The sequence below is a fragment of the Somniosus microcephalus genome, chromosome 19 (genome assembly GCF_052327205.1).
Source record: "Somniosus microcephalus isolate GS21.2 chromosome 19, FLI_Smic_1.0, whole genome shotgun sequence".
Taxonomy (NCBI): domain Eukaryota; kingdom Metazoa; phylum Chordata; class Chondrichthyes; order Squaliformes; family Somniosidae; genus Somniosus; species Somniosus microcephalus.
In genome coordinates this window covers 40,693,981-40,709,672 of record NC_141005.1, presented here as the reverse complement: position 1 = coordinate 40,709,672, position 15,692 = coordinate 40,693,981, and the positions used below count along the sequence as shown (strand labels likewise).

At 40.2% G+C, this 15,692-nt stretch overlaps 1 protein-coding gene across 1 annotated transcript in view; it reads left to right on the top strand.

Moving 5' to 3' along the window:
• Positions 1-15,692, top strand: part of denr (density-regulated protein) — a 51,630-nt gene that overhangs the window by 11,203 nt on the left and 24,735 nt on the right. The window contains exons 2-5 of the mRNA XM_085961682.1: positions 1,607-1,712; positions 3,119-3,138; positions 6,545-6,629; positions 14,101-14,178. Of these exons, the coding sequence (XP_085817808.1) occupies positions 1,616-1,712; positions 3,119-3,138; positions 6,545-6,629; positions 14,101-14,178 (280 nt within the window). The 5' untranslated portion in view covers positions 1,607-1,615. The remainder of the gene's footprint in view (positions 1-1,606; positions 1,713-3,118; positions 3,139-6,544; positions 6,630-14,100; positions 14,179-15,692) is intronic.

The window sequence follows — 15,692 nt, the reverse complement described above, 5'->3', positions numbered from 1 at the left end:
GAGTTTCTGTAGCAGTGGAGTAAGGTAACATCATTGATGGGCAACATTGTGGAGCTAGAAGCAAGCAGTATTGGTGATGGATGTGACGGGGCAGTTTGAAGCTGTGGCCTGGTCTAACTGGATGCCAGGGTTCACACTCTTTGCTTCAGCCTGAGCAGGTGGCCAGGCCAGGGAAGGGGATGGAGTCAATAGTAAAAGGAGTTTATGGTGGCGACTGAAAATTATGCCTTCAGTCTTGGCGTTCAGTTAAAAGAAATTTTGATTCATTCACAACCTGATGTCAGACAGGTAATCTGACATTACAGATGCAGTTGTGGGGTCAAGTGAAGTAATATAGAGGTAGAGTTGGGTGTCAACAGCACATGGAAGTTGATCTTGTCCCTGTAGGTTATGTCACTGAGGGACAGCATGTAGATGAGGAAGAGGAGGGAGTCAAGGATAGATGCTGGCGGGACTCTAGAGGTAACGGTGAAGGGGCGGCGAGAAACCTTTGCAGAAGATATACTGACTGCATTCAGACAAATGGGAGTGATACCAGGTGAGGAAAGTCCCACAGAGCTGGATAATGGAGGAGAGATGGAAGAGAATGTCATTGTCAACTATATCAAATACTGCAGAGAGGATCAGGAGGAATAATGCACTACAGTCACCATCACAGCGGATGCCTTCATGACTTTAACCAGGGCAGTCTCAGTGCTGTGAGCCAGGTGGAAGCGAACACCTTTCCAGATTGTAAAGCTGAAATTTCTCCAATCTTTTCTCATGGCTCATCCCCATTACAATCAGTTTTGTTTATCTTTTCTGCATTATTTCTAATACAAATAGATACTTTTTGCAACCAAGTGACCAAAGCTGAACTCAGTATTCTAAGTGTGGTCTGGCCAGTGAGTTCTGTCTATATATCCTAGCATTCTGTTTCCTTGTGTAATTGGCTTTGCCACATTGTCTGGACACTGAAAGTGATCTATCTATTGTTACTCCCAAGTCCTTTTCTAAGTTGCCCTGTGCTAGTTCAGTTCCAGTCATGCTTGTGTATCTGGTTATACAACTAAGCATTCTAAATTCTTTTTATAAATCTTTTGCTGCAACATTCTCTTCTATTTTTGTCCTCACCCTGGTTTGGCATTACCCTCTTGCAAGTCCTGTAATATTTGAGGTGCTGCCAGTGCACTTCTGAGCATAAAGCTGGAAACAATATTTGATGCCCACATTTTTGTGGGTTCTGTGAACTGCCATCAGGTTTCCACTTCTAGGAATAGCAGTAGGCCATTCAGTCCCTCGAGCCGATTCTGCCATTCAGTCAGATCATGGCTGATCTGTACCTCAACTCAATTAATCCACCTTTGCTCCATATCCCTTGATACCCTTGCGTAACAAAAATCTATGGATCCAAGTCTTAAAAATTTCAGTTGACCCAGCATCCACAGCCTTTTGCAGGAGGGAATATTTAATGACTGAAACAAGAAAGTGCCAGATTCTGGATCCGTTCACAAGTTACATTTTTAGGTGTCTTCCATTAATGAATCTTGTATTTAAAAATATATTTGATTAGGATCAAGAAATACTTTTAATGCTGTTCATTCTTTTGCTTGCACCTGGTCTTTAGATTTATGAGATGGCCACTACTGAAAACGCAAACTCGGAAAACAAAGGAGAAGCAAAACCAGCCAGCAATAAGACACAATGTCCATTAAAAGTACTCTACTGTGGAAGTAAGTTTGTCAGAAAGAAATAACTTGTACTGATTGCTCTATAGTACAAATGCAGTTAGAGAAACCTTGTTATTTTGATGTGACAAATTACTACAGGATAAAATATTCTGGGTTTCATTTATATTATCAGTACCTTTTTTTTTTTTATAAAAGAGTTGCACTTCTGCTAATATGTTACTCCCATTATTCTTTACATCTAATGGAAACTAGTGTTCTATATAGCTCAATAGCCTGTCAGCAACCCTCAAGATTGCGGGCTTGTGTCTTAAATTTACCTGTCACTCCACTCACCAAAAAGAACATCCCAGACAGCCACCTCCCAGATAGAAGTATGTGGGTTGGTTGATTAGATGGATGAAGATATGAACTATTTAATCACAGAATTTTGCTCCCTTTTTAAAAGGTGGTCCTGCATGGCAGATGGATGATGATTTCAATTTGTTGTGAAAGTATTTTTTTTAAGTGGATTTAGTCAGATTGTCAAGTAATATGTGGAAGTGCAATGTTTCACGTCAGAGGGCAGGAGATGAAAATGTGACCTAGTTCCAATTTGCATCAATTACTGTGATCGCACACAACAGGATCCATGGTAGAGTTCATAGCTCAGACTGTTTTGCTATGTTGGCTGGAGGAAGATACGTGTATATAGGAAGAGGAGCAAAATGGAAAAAATATTGAATGCCTTAAAGACCAAAACTTAAAGCAAAGTTACACAAGTAATAAATTGTAGGCAACAGTTTAACCCCAAATAGAATCAAATGCCAGCAGTTGAATTGAATGTGATGATGCTCTAAGTAGGAAGTTAATGTTTGTATGTCATTTAAAAAAAAAAAGTACTTAATGCTGAAGCTGAAAAATGTGTAGTCAAAGTTGCTCAGTGCAGATAAAATAACTTGTTAACAGTATAATATGTGAGCTAGATTTTCTGCTCATTTATAGTCAACAGGTAAAAAATCTCACCCATAGTGATCACAAAATTGACTGTTTTCACTGTTGGGAAGTAGCTCTTTTTACAGCTTTGAATTGCACCCATTCTGAAAACAGATTAAAAATCTATCTTTTTAAGAAAATTGAAGTATCCAGGAAAATGACTTCCTAAATCACTTACTCTACATGTACAGACTCTGAATTATACCTCGAGTTGAAGGCTTTTTTCTTTAAACTGCGTTTGCTAATAAAGCTGCTGTATATTTACAGCATTTTCTAGTTTTATTTAATATGCCCAGCTTTTTTTAAAATCAGTTGTTCAGTTAATTGCTTTAATTGTACGCAAGGACTTTTGAGATCTTTGTATTATACTTGTTCTGAAATTTCATAAAATTAAGTTTTTGTGGCTGAAAAATATGCTTATATTTTTGTTAATTGTTCTGAAAAGTTACTATTGTATTTTTTTTTCCTGTTTCTAGTCTGTTCATTGCCAACAGAGGTAAGTGCAATGAATTACATCAAATGTATTTACATCTTCTGGTTACTTTCTCCCCTTTTTGTTTTTCCCTTTAATTTATCCCTTTTCTCTTTACTTCTACTTTGGAATTAAATATGGTACTTATCTTTTATGGAGTCATATTTGAGCTCCTCTTGATTTAGGTGGTGTCAGTACATAGGACTCTACAGTTAATGTACTCTACAGCTGCAGTACTTGGAAGAAAAGGTAAGTATAGGAAGGATTACCTTTGAAGTCACCCCCATCTTAACAAATACATTAAAAAAAAAAAAACATTACTCCCTTGGGGATATTTAATGCTTCGTGTAATAGCCTCTCCTTTGTAGAAATGACTTATTTTCAGTCTTGGGTTCACTAGGGAATCATTCAGCTGACGTCAGTTACAACACCCATCAGTGAATGACTCGATAGTTCATAACTCAGGCTTGAATATACGTCTGAAGGTATCCTTGCCAGGAAGATTTGGTACCAGCTGAGTATTAGTGTACACAGCCAGGATAGGAATTTGAAGATTGGAATATTTAGAGATTAGCATTCAAGACCAGAAAAAAAAAATGGATCAATGAAGACACTCATTGATGTGAGTCAGACCTCCCGTTTAATGTATGTTTACCTGCTCTCTGAGTGTAGGGAACTTGAAATATTGAGTCTCCGCAGAAGAAGGGAAATTGTACCAAATTTCAAATTTCTCTTTAATTTTATTTGCCAAGATTTTGGGGAGATGGTGGTTATCATTCAAAGTGCTCTTATCTACATTTAAGCTTTACAAGTATTCAGTGTTAACAAACTAAGATTCATTATATATAGATGGTATTTTAAGGCAACCCATTAGATATGATTTATATCCCAATCATGGAGACCGGCATGATAAATTACTCAAGTCATGGTCAATGCCATGAGTAGGATATGCATCAAATATTCTGTTTATACCATATCTTAAAAGTAAAGATATAGAAAGGTGGATTTAACGTACCTTGAACATTATCTTCAAAAAGTAGCTCCAGTAATTAGAATGTGGTGTCTTATTGGTGAAATATTAATACATGATCATTTTAATATGTGGGTGTCCTTTTTGATCTGCCTTCCTCTTCTTCCTCCTCCTCCTCTTTCACCTCCACCTCTACCTCTTCGGCCTCCTCTATCTCTTCCTCCACATCTTCTTCCCAACATCCAGTCTTGTGCACAAAAACAAAACTCTAGCCAGCATGTAATTCAGATCTTCAAAGCCTTCTTGTCCCAATTGATTTTAAGTATAAAATTGTGCCTCCAAACTTAACAGTAACAATAATGTGCGTAAAGGTGTAATAATACATAACATTTCCTGGTGTCCCGCTTCAGGCCTCATTCTATGTCCTAGTTTTGAGAGAAAACTAGAAATTGTTATTGTAATTCACCAAGATGCTTACTTCAAAGAAGCAGTGAGAACAGCAGTTCCAAAAATAATCCTTTGCTCTTTTACTTAATTTTATATGTATAAGTGCTGCATTAACAAATTGCTTGTGCATTCTCATTAACAAGCTGCAGACGTCTCCTGGTTTTACAGATTCCACATGTGATCAGTTTATTCAAAGCTACATAGTAAGACACATGATGAGTACCCCAAAAGAGCAGGCTTCAAATCAATGGATTATTCATTCCTGCTCTACTTTATTTGTGTAATTGTAGTAGTGTTGAATCCTAGTATTTACATCGCTCCATGCTGTGAATATCTAAATGATTTCTAGGAATACAAGTTTTAAAAAAATATCTAGGAAGTCATGAACTTTTTGACCGAAAAGCTAGTAGGTTTGTGCAGTAAATTATCAGGGAAGGCCATTGAAGCGGACAGCAGAAATGGGTCCAAGAGGCAATTGGATATATTTGTGGACAGAAGGGATTGACTAATATGTTGAGAAGAGGAGTAGCTGGCCTTGGCCTTTTAAAAGGGATAGGTTTGCTGGGCTTAATGGCTTTTCATTGTTCTTAATCTTAAATTTTGATTTTATTACTGTTATGTGACATTTCTTTGGTTTTAGATAAAAATAGTTCAGTAATTATACATTCACATTTACTTATTTTGCTTTTCACTCATGAGAAAAGGCGGTTTAATTGACGACTTCAGTCATCCACAAAGTACTTTATTTCCTTTTTACCTTCTGTCTTAGCTATTTGGTTAAGAAAAATCTATGTATTCATATGTATTTAATATCTTTTAGCATACATGAAATGCAACCGTTGGAGTTTTCCAATTATACTTGCATTAATTCATAACTCATTGTTACCATGTTAATTTACACTGATGTATTTCTTGTGGCCACCTTTCTCAAAAAGCTACGTTGCCTATTTTCTGTCACTAGGGGTCAGCAATGTGCCTTTTAAATCTTGCACCATTGAGTAGTAATGTGGTCTGCCATCCAGGTGGTGTGGAATCTTAATAACTGTTTAGAACATCGATACCTCCGCTCTACTGAATCTGAGATGGCAGATATTTGTTTAAGACATGCAGATTTCCAAAATTTTGGAATAATTGTACTGACTAAGCGGTGAGGGGAGGGCGGGGTTAACTAAAACGTCAACATCCATAAATGCGAATAAGAAGTTACAGCAGGATTCCCAATTAGGTTGTGATTTTTCATTGCTTTATACTAAATGATGGTTTACTGTGCTGTTTGCTGCTCTGTTTCTTCCTTCATCACTGCTTCTAATCTGGATTAATGGGGAAGCTAATAACGAATGTTCAGAAGAGTCCTATACACTATACAATATTTTATTTGTTTGGTCTGATCTTGTGTCCAGACCAAACAAAATCCCAGTTGAGTTTTGAGTTCTTGTTACACTAGGCCAGATGTTTAATTCTGGAACACATCATCAGTGAGAGTGGTGATTTTAAAACCTCTACCTAACCATAGTGCAAATTAAAAAGAACACCCTAAAACTATGTTACAGCAGTTCAAATGTCGTTCTTTCAGTCTAGTTTTTAATCCATAAATCCACACCATATAATCAAAAATGAAAACCAACTGAACTTAAATGGCACTCTGGGTGTTAAGTGCAATACGTTCTGAATCCCTTTAGCCACGCTTGAACCAAACTGGTGATGCAGTGGCAGGACATGAGCTCAAGGACCTAATTTGTTACATATTTGAGTTTTGGCATAATCTGCTACTCTGACCCTCGTGATAAGTTGTAGCATCCATTGGTTCTTCCCAGGGTTATATGGCACTGTCTAATGTACCACACTGATGGCAGACCACACTGATAGCAGACCAACATTTGTCAGTATATTTTCTGTCACTCAGCCAATATTGATTACTTGTTTACATAATTCTTCCTTCTGGACTTGCAGTGGCAGACAGAAAGACTCTCAGTTATGTTCTTCCAATGTTTACATACATGTGCTTTCTTACAGTATTGTGAATACATGCCCCAGTATACCAAGTGCAGACAATGGCTGGAAAAGAATTGCCCAGAGGAATTTGCAAAACTCAGTATAGGTAACAAAAGAAAAAAACATTTCTCGTATAATATTTTTCATTGTATAGGAGCAATGCTTCAGGATGTGAATGCGGAGTCTTCTGGGAAGCTGCAGAATTAAGTTAATGCTGTATTTTGCACCAGAAAATCATTTTCCTACCATCTTACCATCGGCACGGGCTCGACGGACCAAATGGCCTTCTTCCGTGCTGTAGCCATTCTATGATTCTATTAGTGGTGCATGTGATGTGTACAGCATCTGCTAAGGATGTATTAATACAGCACTACATTCTCCTGCAGTGCTGTAACATTTTAAGGCATGCACTGGCCTCCCTACCTTCAGTCACAGTAATATGTTACTCTAGCTTTAAAAAAAAAGGTAAAGTGATATAAATGACAGACAGGAAAAGACCAGCTTGTCCATCAAGCCTGTCCCATACTATCATGGTGCAACTGAGCACATGATCCCCAATGGCCCCTCCCCACCCACCAACAGCCATGTAATCTCCTGGGAGATGCAACAACCAGAGAGAAAAATCATAGACCAATTCAGTGAAAAAAATCTGCTATGAATTTGTTTTAAAATGAAGATGAAAAGCGTTTCATTTCCTTTTCAAACTACATTTTCACTTAATAACATTGTACCAAGAATGAAATGACCAGTATAACATTGTGTATTTCAACAGAGAATGTCTGCATCATTTATGGAGAATATTGTGCTTCTAGTAAAAACGAACTAGTCTTTGCTCTATACGTAGTGTGAAACCTGATTTTAAGTGTTCAGGAACTAGCTGGTCACTTTGACAAGTGAAGCCACGGAAAATTTATTCAAATGTTGTTGTTTAACGGAATAAACTGTGACTTAGTATCTGTAATACTATTACAATATGGGAGCTCTGCTGGTGCATGTTTTGTAGCTACGTTATGTAATATTTAGCCTTATAAATAATGTCTAACTCCATTGTAACAAATAACCCACAGCTATTTATTTGATTTTTTTTTTCTGAATCTTCAATTTGATCAGTATTGGTACCCAAAATAGACATGTCGTGCAAAAATATAAATCAACTACATTAAATTTTGTGGTTTATAGTTGCTAAGGTCTCTGTTGTGTAACGGGGACTGCTGGTAAACAAGAGCCCTTGAGTATATCATTTAATTGTAGTGTAATTGGTGGGATTGATTTGATTTAATTTGAATTAATTAAAGGGTAAGTCATGGCAGTACAGCTCGGCGCCGTGGTATGCTCCTCCTGCACTATGTGGGAAATCGGGGACACTTCCTATGTCCCTGATGACCATGTGTGCAGGAAGTGTATCCAGCTGCAGCTACTGGCAGACCGCATTGTGGCACTAGAGCTGCGAATGGATACATACTGGAGCATTTGCGATGCTGAGGACGTCGTGGATAGCACGTTTAATGAGTTGGTCACACCGCAGGTAAAGGCGGCACAGGCAGGAAGGAATGGGTGACCGCCAGGCAGAGTAGTAGGCGCAGGCAGGTAGTGCAGGGGTCCCCTGTGGCCATCCCCTTCTCAAACAGATATACCAATTTGGGTATTGTTGAGGGAGATGGCTTATCCAGGGAAGACAGCAGCAGCCAACTTCCTGGCACCATGGGTGGTTCTGCTGCACAGGATGGGAGGAAAAAGAGTGGGAGAGCTATAGTAATCGGGGATTCTATTGTAAGGGGAATAGATAGGCGTTTCTGCGGCCGCAAACGAGACTCCAGGATGGTATGTTGCCTCCCTGGTGCAAGGATCAAGAATGTCACAGAGCGGCTGCAGAGCATTTTGGAAGGGGAGGGTGAACAGCCAGTTTGTCGTGGTGCATATAGGTACCAACGATATAGGTAAAAACCGGGATGAGGTCCTAAAAGCTGAATATAGGGAGTTAGGAGGTAAATTTAAAAAAGGACCTCAAAGGTAGTAATCTCAGGATTGCTACCAGTGCCACGTGCTAGTCAGAGTAGAAATAGAAGGATATTTCAGATGAATACATGGCTAGAGGAATGGTGCAAGGGGGAGGGATTCAAATTCCTGGGACATTGGAACCGGTTCTGGGAGAGGTGGGACCAGTACAAACTGGATGGTTTGCACCTGGGCAGGACCGGGACCAATGTCCTAGGGGGAATGTTTGCTAGTGCTGTGGGGGAGGGTTTAAACTAAAATGACAGGGGGTTGGGAACCTGTGCAAGGAGACAGAGGAAAGGGAAACGAGGATAGAAGCAAAAGACAGGAAGGAGAAAAGCAAAAGTGGCAGTCAGAGAAATCAAGGGTTTAAATCAAACATGGCCACAGTAAATAATAATTCTAAAAGGTCTAAGAGTATTAAAAAAACAAGCTTGAAGGCTTTGTGTCTTAATGCGAAGAGCATTCGTAATAAGGTGGATGAATTAGCTGCGCAAATAGATGTAAACGGATATGATATGATTGGGATTACGGAAACATGGCTCTAGGGTGACCAAGGCTGGGAACTCAACATCCAGGGGTATTCAATATTCAAGAAAGACAGGCAAAAAGGAAAAGGAGGTGGGGTAGCATTGCTGGTTAAAGAGGAGATTAACATAATTGTAAGGAAGGATATTAGCTCTGATGATGATGTATGGGTGGAGCTGAGAAATGCCAAGGGGCAGAAACCGTTAGTGGGAGTTGTATACAGACCCCCAAACAGTAATGCGGAGGTTGGGGATGGCATTAAACGGGAAATTAGAGACACGTGCAATAAGGGCACAGCAGTTATCATGGGTGACTTTAATCTACATCTAGATTGGGCTAACCAAATTAGTAACAATACTGTGGAGGAGGAATTCCTGGAGTGTATACGGGATGGTTTCCTGGGCCAATATGTCGAGGAACCAACTAGAGATCAGGCCATCTTAGACTGGGTATTATGTAATGAGAAAGGAATAATTAGCAATCTTGTTGTGCGAGGCCCCTTGGGGCAGAACGATCATAATATGACAGAAATTTTCATTAAGAAGGAAAGTGAAGCAGTTGACTCAGAGACTAGGGTCCTGAATTTAAATAAAGGACACTATGATGGTATGAGGCGTGAGTTGGGTAGGATTGATTGGGGAATGCTACTGAAAGGGTTGACGGTGGATAGGCAATGGCAAACATTTAAAGATCGCATGGATGAACTACAGAATTTGTTCATCCCTGTTTGGCATAAAAATAAAACAAAAAGGTGACTCAACCGTGGCTAACAAGGGAAATTAGGGATAGCATAAGATTCAAGGAGAGGACATATAAATTGGCCAGAAAAAGCAGTAAACCTGAGGATTGGGAGCAGTTTAGGATTCAGCAAAGGAGGACAAAGGGATTAATTAAGAGGAGGGAAATAGAGTAAGCTTTCAGGGAACATAAAAACTGACTGTAAAAGCTTCTATAGATATGTGAAGAGAAAAAGATTGGTGAAGTTAAGTGTAGGTCCCTTGCAGTCAGAATCAGGGGAATTTATAATGGGGAATAAAGAAATGGCAGACCAATTAAATACATACTTTGGTTCTGTCTTCACAAAGGAGGACACAAATAACCTCCCAGAAATGTCGGGGACCATAGGGTCTAATGAGAGGGAGGAACTGAATGAAATCAATATTTGTAAGGAAATGGTGTTAGGGAAATTGACGGGATTGAAGGCCGATGAATCCCCAGGGCCTGATAATCTACATCCTAGGGTACTTAAGGAAGTGGCCCTAGAAATAGTAGATGCATTGCTGGTCATCTTCCAAAATTCTATAGACTCTGGAACAGTTCCGATGGATTGGAGGGTAGCTAATGTTACCCCACTATTCAAAAAAGGTGGTAGAGAGAAAACGGGGAATTATAGACCGGTAAGCCTGACATCGGTAGTGGGGGAAATGCTAGAGTCCATTATAAAAGATGTAATAGCAGAGCACTTGGAAAACAGTGACAGGATCAGACAAAGTCAACATGGATTTACAAAAGGTAAATTGTGCTTGACTAATTGTGGTGATTCTTTATGTTTAGTAAGAAGTATCATGATTGGTTGTTTGTTTCCTGCCTTGGGATATATGTTGTAATCTCATTGGTAGTTGATATCATGTGATTTGTGGTGGCCATTTTAAATTCAGTTCTTTCCAGCCTTTAGTTGGGACTGGGTGTTGAAGATGTGCTACAGGATTTTTAAGTTAATAAAGCCTAGATTAGAAAGGCAAATCTATTCTTTATTTCACTAATCTACTGGAATTTTTTGAGGATGTAACTGGTAGAATAGATAAGGGAGAACCAGTGGATGTGGTATATTTGGACTTTCAGAAGGCTTTCGATAAGGTCCCGCATAACAGATTAGTGTGTAAAGTTAAGGCACATGGGATTGGGGGCAAGGTACTGACTTGGATAGAGAACTGGTTGGCAGACAGGAAGCAAAGAGTTGGAATAAACGGGTCCTTTTCCGAGTGGCAGGCAGTGACTAGTGGGGTACCGCAGGGATCGGTCCTAGGACCCCAGCTATTCGCAATATATATTAAATTAATGATCTAGACGAGGGAACTAGATGTAATATCTCCAAGTTTGCAGACAACACAAAGCTGGGTGGGCGTGTGTGCTGTGAGGAGGATGCCGAGAAACTCCAGTATGATTTGGACAGGTTGGGTGATTAGGCAGATGCATGGCAGATGCAGTATAATGTGGATAAATGCAAGGTTATCCACTTTGGTGGCAAAAACAGGAAGGCAGATTATTATCTGAACGGCAATAGATTGGGAGAAGGGGAAGTGCAACGAGACCTGGGTGTCCTTGTGCACCAGTCGCTGAAGGTAAGCATGCAGGTGCAGCAGGCGGTTAAGAAGGCAAATGGTATGTTAGCCTTCGTAGCGAGAGTGTTCGAGTACAGGAACAAGGATGTCTTGCTGCAGTTGTACAGGGCCTTGGTGAGACCACACCTTGAGTATTGTGTGCAGTTTTGGTCACCTTATCTGAGGAAGGATGTTCTTGCCATGGAGGGAGTGCAGCGAAGATTCACCAGACTGATACTTGGGATGGCAGGAATGACGTATGAGGAGAGATTGGGTCGATTGGGCCTATATTCACTGGAGTTTAAAAGAATGAGAGGGGATCTCATTGAAACTTATAAAATAATAACAGGACTAGACAGACTAGATGCAGGAAGGATGTTCCTGATGGCGGGGGAGTCCAGAACCAGGGGTTACAGTCTAATGATAAGGGGTAAGCCATTTAGGACAGAGATGAGGAGGAATTTCTTCACCCAGAGAGTGGTGAACCTGTGGAATTCTCTACCACAGAAGGCAGTTGAGGCCAATTCATTAAATATATTCAAGAAGGAGTTGGATATATTTCTTAAGGCTAAAGGGATCAAGGGATATGGGGAGAAGGCAGGGACAGGGTACTGAATTTGGATGATCAGCCATGATCTCATTAAATGGTGGCGTAGGCTTGAGGGGCCGAATGGCCTACTCCTGCTCCTATCTTCTATGTTTCTATAGATTACTTAGAAATTGGAACACAGAAACACAGTGTTTTCCCAACCAGCCCGTGTTGGTTTTTATCCTCTGTTGTGTCAACATCCTTTCTATATTGTGGAGCTCAAACTGCACATAATCTTCCAACAGTGGCCTTACTGAGATTTTATATAGATTCATAATTACATCTTGACTGTTCTATTCAATGGGGAGAAATTCAACTTGGCCTTTGCCTGTTTCTCGGGCATAAAATGGTGGCTGGGCCTGCAAATTTCAGGTCGCGACCTCCTGCGCCTAATCTGCCCTGTAAGTGAACCAATTGCAATATTGGAAGCAGGCGCCTTTTCCGTGTCCCTGCTCGCCTGAAACAGGTGTTGGGCGCCTCGCTAATACGACTCGCTCTCCTAACGCCGGTGCAAAATTCGGGTACAAATGGGCAGTGTTTACCAGGTCTTGAACAGCCTAACAAGCAATCTTTAAAGGTACTCTGCAGGCCGCTAAAGAAATGGCCACAAAACTTTAAAGTTTCATTTCTGGATCCAGGAGTAGCAGTAATGCTCCTCCCAGCTCCACAACAATGGGGCAGGCTGCTGCCGGTCTAGCGTAGATCTTTCCGTTCCTCTAATTTGAGTCTTGCAGCTTACAGTATATCTCCTTTCACTGCTCATTTTCCAAAAATGTATCTTCACATTTCTCTCCATTGAACTGCATCTGCCACCTACCTTCTGCTCTACTAACCTGTTTATGTTCTCCTATATTCTTCCTCACAATTTGCCATGCTCCCTAACATGGTATCTTCAGCAAGCTTCACAATGATTCCCCTTGTGTCTATGGCCAAATCACATTCATAGAAAAGGAAAACAAAAGACACTGCACAGATTCCTGGGTAACACCACTAGCCACATCCTGCCAGTCTGAAAAATGTCTATTTAATCCTCTTGGTTTTTTGTTCCCTACCAATCCCTTTATCACCTTTTAATAGTGTCTTTGTTTTCATTTTTCAAATTGCACCTTATCAAACACCTTCTGAACATACATACAGCATCCATCAGATTCCCTTAGTTATACATCCCATGATTTCCTCAAAAAATTAAAATAACTTTTACAAGCACGACTTGACCTTTTCAGATCCATGTTGACTGTTCCTGGTTAGCCCAAGCCTTGCTAAGTGTGCACTAATTCATCCCATATTATAAGTCTAGAAGTTTACCCACAACAGAGGCAAGACTAATCAGCCTAGGATTTCCTGGTTTATCCTTTTCCCTTTTTTGAATGGGGGTGTAACATTTGCTATCCTCTAGCTCATTGGCACAATTCCTGTTTACAACTAATACATCCTCCCCAACCTCCTCCAGTGTTCTGGGATGCATACCATCGGGACCTGGTGACTCCCATTTATAGTACAGTAACTTTTGTAAGAGTGTCATTTTGAATCTTTAGTTCCAATAGTGGCTCTTCCCAATCTTCAGAAACTCTTATACAGGTAGACTATCCTTTATCCGAAAACCTCGGGACCAGCCGTGTTTCGGTTTTCAGAAAATTTCGGATTTCGGAAGGTATTTTATAAGACTGGGAAATTTGTCGGGGGTGGGTCAGCGGGGGGGTCGGGGTCGGCGGGGGTCCGCGGTGGGGTCGGGGTCCGCGGGGGGTCGTCGGTCGGGGTCGTGCGCACGACTTACGCTGACCCTCTGCTCAGCGTAAGTCGTGCGCCACTCTGGTCATGTCGTGCGCACGACTTACGCTGAACAAAAAAACCTTCGGTTTTTAGAGGGTTTCGGTTTTTGGAAGTTCGGATAAAAGGTAGTCTACCTGTACTTCTACTTTCACCTTCCTCTAATGAAAATAGTTATTTAACGTTTGTTTTCATTTACGGCCCGTTACATGAGCAGTCTTGGCCAGCTAGTCCATGCCACAAGGTGTATGACTGAAAATCGGGGACCTATATCTGAAATTATTTTTATATCTCATCTGCTTTCATCATGGTTCGCTGTTATTTCTAATTTTCAATGGGAATTCAACAGGTTACTTCAATTTTTTTTTAAAAAACAGATCAATGCCCACAACAGGATGCAGGAGGGGGAGAACCACCAGTCGGAGAGGAAGAAGAAAAGAAGAAACAAAGACGAGGTTACTGTGTCTTTATTTTAAATTTTCATAATTTAAAATAGCCTGATTTGTGGGAACCAACTGCAATTAACACTCCTCTATCTTAGTTAGCCATCGAAGCTGAATTTTTCAAAAAATGTACTTGCCTTTTAAGCATTTCTGCAAGTCTAACTTAACTAAGTACCTGTCTCATTAGCTTGCATTTTTGCAAGGAATGTGACCGGTACTTAGTTAAGTAATTGATGGGAATAAGTGTCATACAATGGTTATAGAATTATATAAAGGTTACTGAGTGAGATGGACATTTTAACAGTTGTAACGTGCTTCCTGGTATAGCAGATCACTTCCCTAAATTTGTAAGTAATTTGAAACATTCATTGAATTTAATTGTAATTGTCCACCCATAATCATTTTGAACTATTTTAATATATTCCCCCATGTATATGCAGATTAATTAACACATTCCATCCTATTAAATTAAACTTTATTTGCTCTTTCCACGTGCTCTCGAGCCCTACTCACTGCATTCCAGACTTTTTAGATTTCTTCTTCCACTTCAGTAGCACAGATCTAATTGACCAGATATAGGTACCAGAGGCTGTAGGAGTTTTGGGGGCCAGGAAACCATCCAGTAACTGGTGCAATTATTAGTAACCAGTTGATTAGCTACAAATTAAACATTCTTACTTTAGTATCAAAACTGCTCACTTCCTATTTGGATATGGTCAGCGTAAGATAGCTCAGTGTTCTGTTCTGCAGCTACTTTGGCTTCCTGTTAATACCATAGCTAATATGTTAACCCATGGAAGACTGCAGCAACATCTCTGCAAAACAAAACTCTCAAAGAGAACAATTCTGAATCAAATGTTCTAGGTTTCCAAACATTTTTCCAATTTTCAAGATTCAAGGAGATTTTTTATCTAATTGTCACACAATCTGATGGCATTACAAATGGGGATGGTTGGCAGAAGGCAGCTCTCTTCTTCACCGTGTTACTATATCTGAATTTTATGTTGCTGCGGTTTAACTTTGTTGCTCCTTGCCATTTTTCTCCTGAAGGTGTTGACTCCTTGCTGGGATATGTTTTCATGGATAGGCAATCTCCAGTACATTGCCCAAGTAACCATTATTCATATGTGAGCCTAAATAGTGAATGTTGAGTATTCAGGTGTAGAGAGGGGCATTGAGGTCAGGCCCAATCTTGACATCACCCAACGTCCACACTTAAGCACTTCCACAGGCTCACTGGATCGTAACCAGAAGTGGGGAATCTGCACCAATTTCACTCCCCCGCTCCTCCCAGTTTAAGGCACTGAGGCCAATTGTAGCACCGTTGCCATTTCCTGAGTTACGATCAGCAAACTTATTGCATACACTGAATTGATCCTGGGTCTTTCTGGTCTTGCATGGACTAACTGTCCACTGGGTAAACTCACTGAGGCTTGCAAGCAAGCTTTGTATCAAATGTCTATTCTCAGGCTATCTATGGTCAATAGTTTTAAAGTTATAATGCAAGTCTGCAGATATATCTCTTT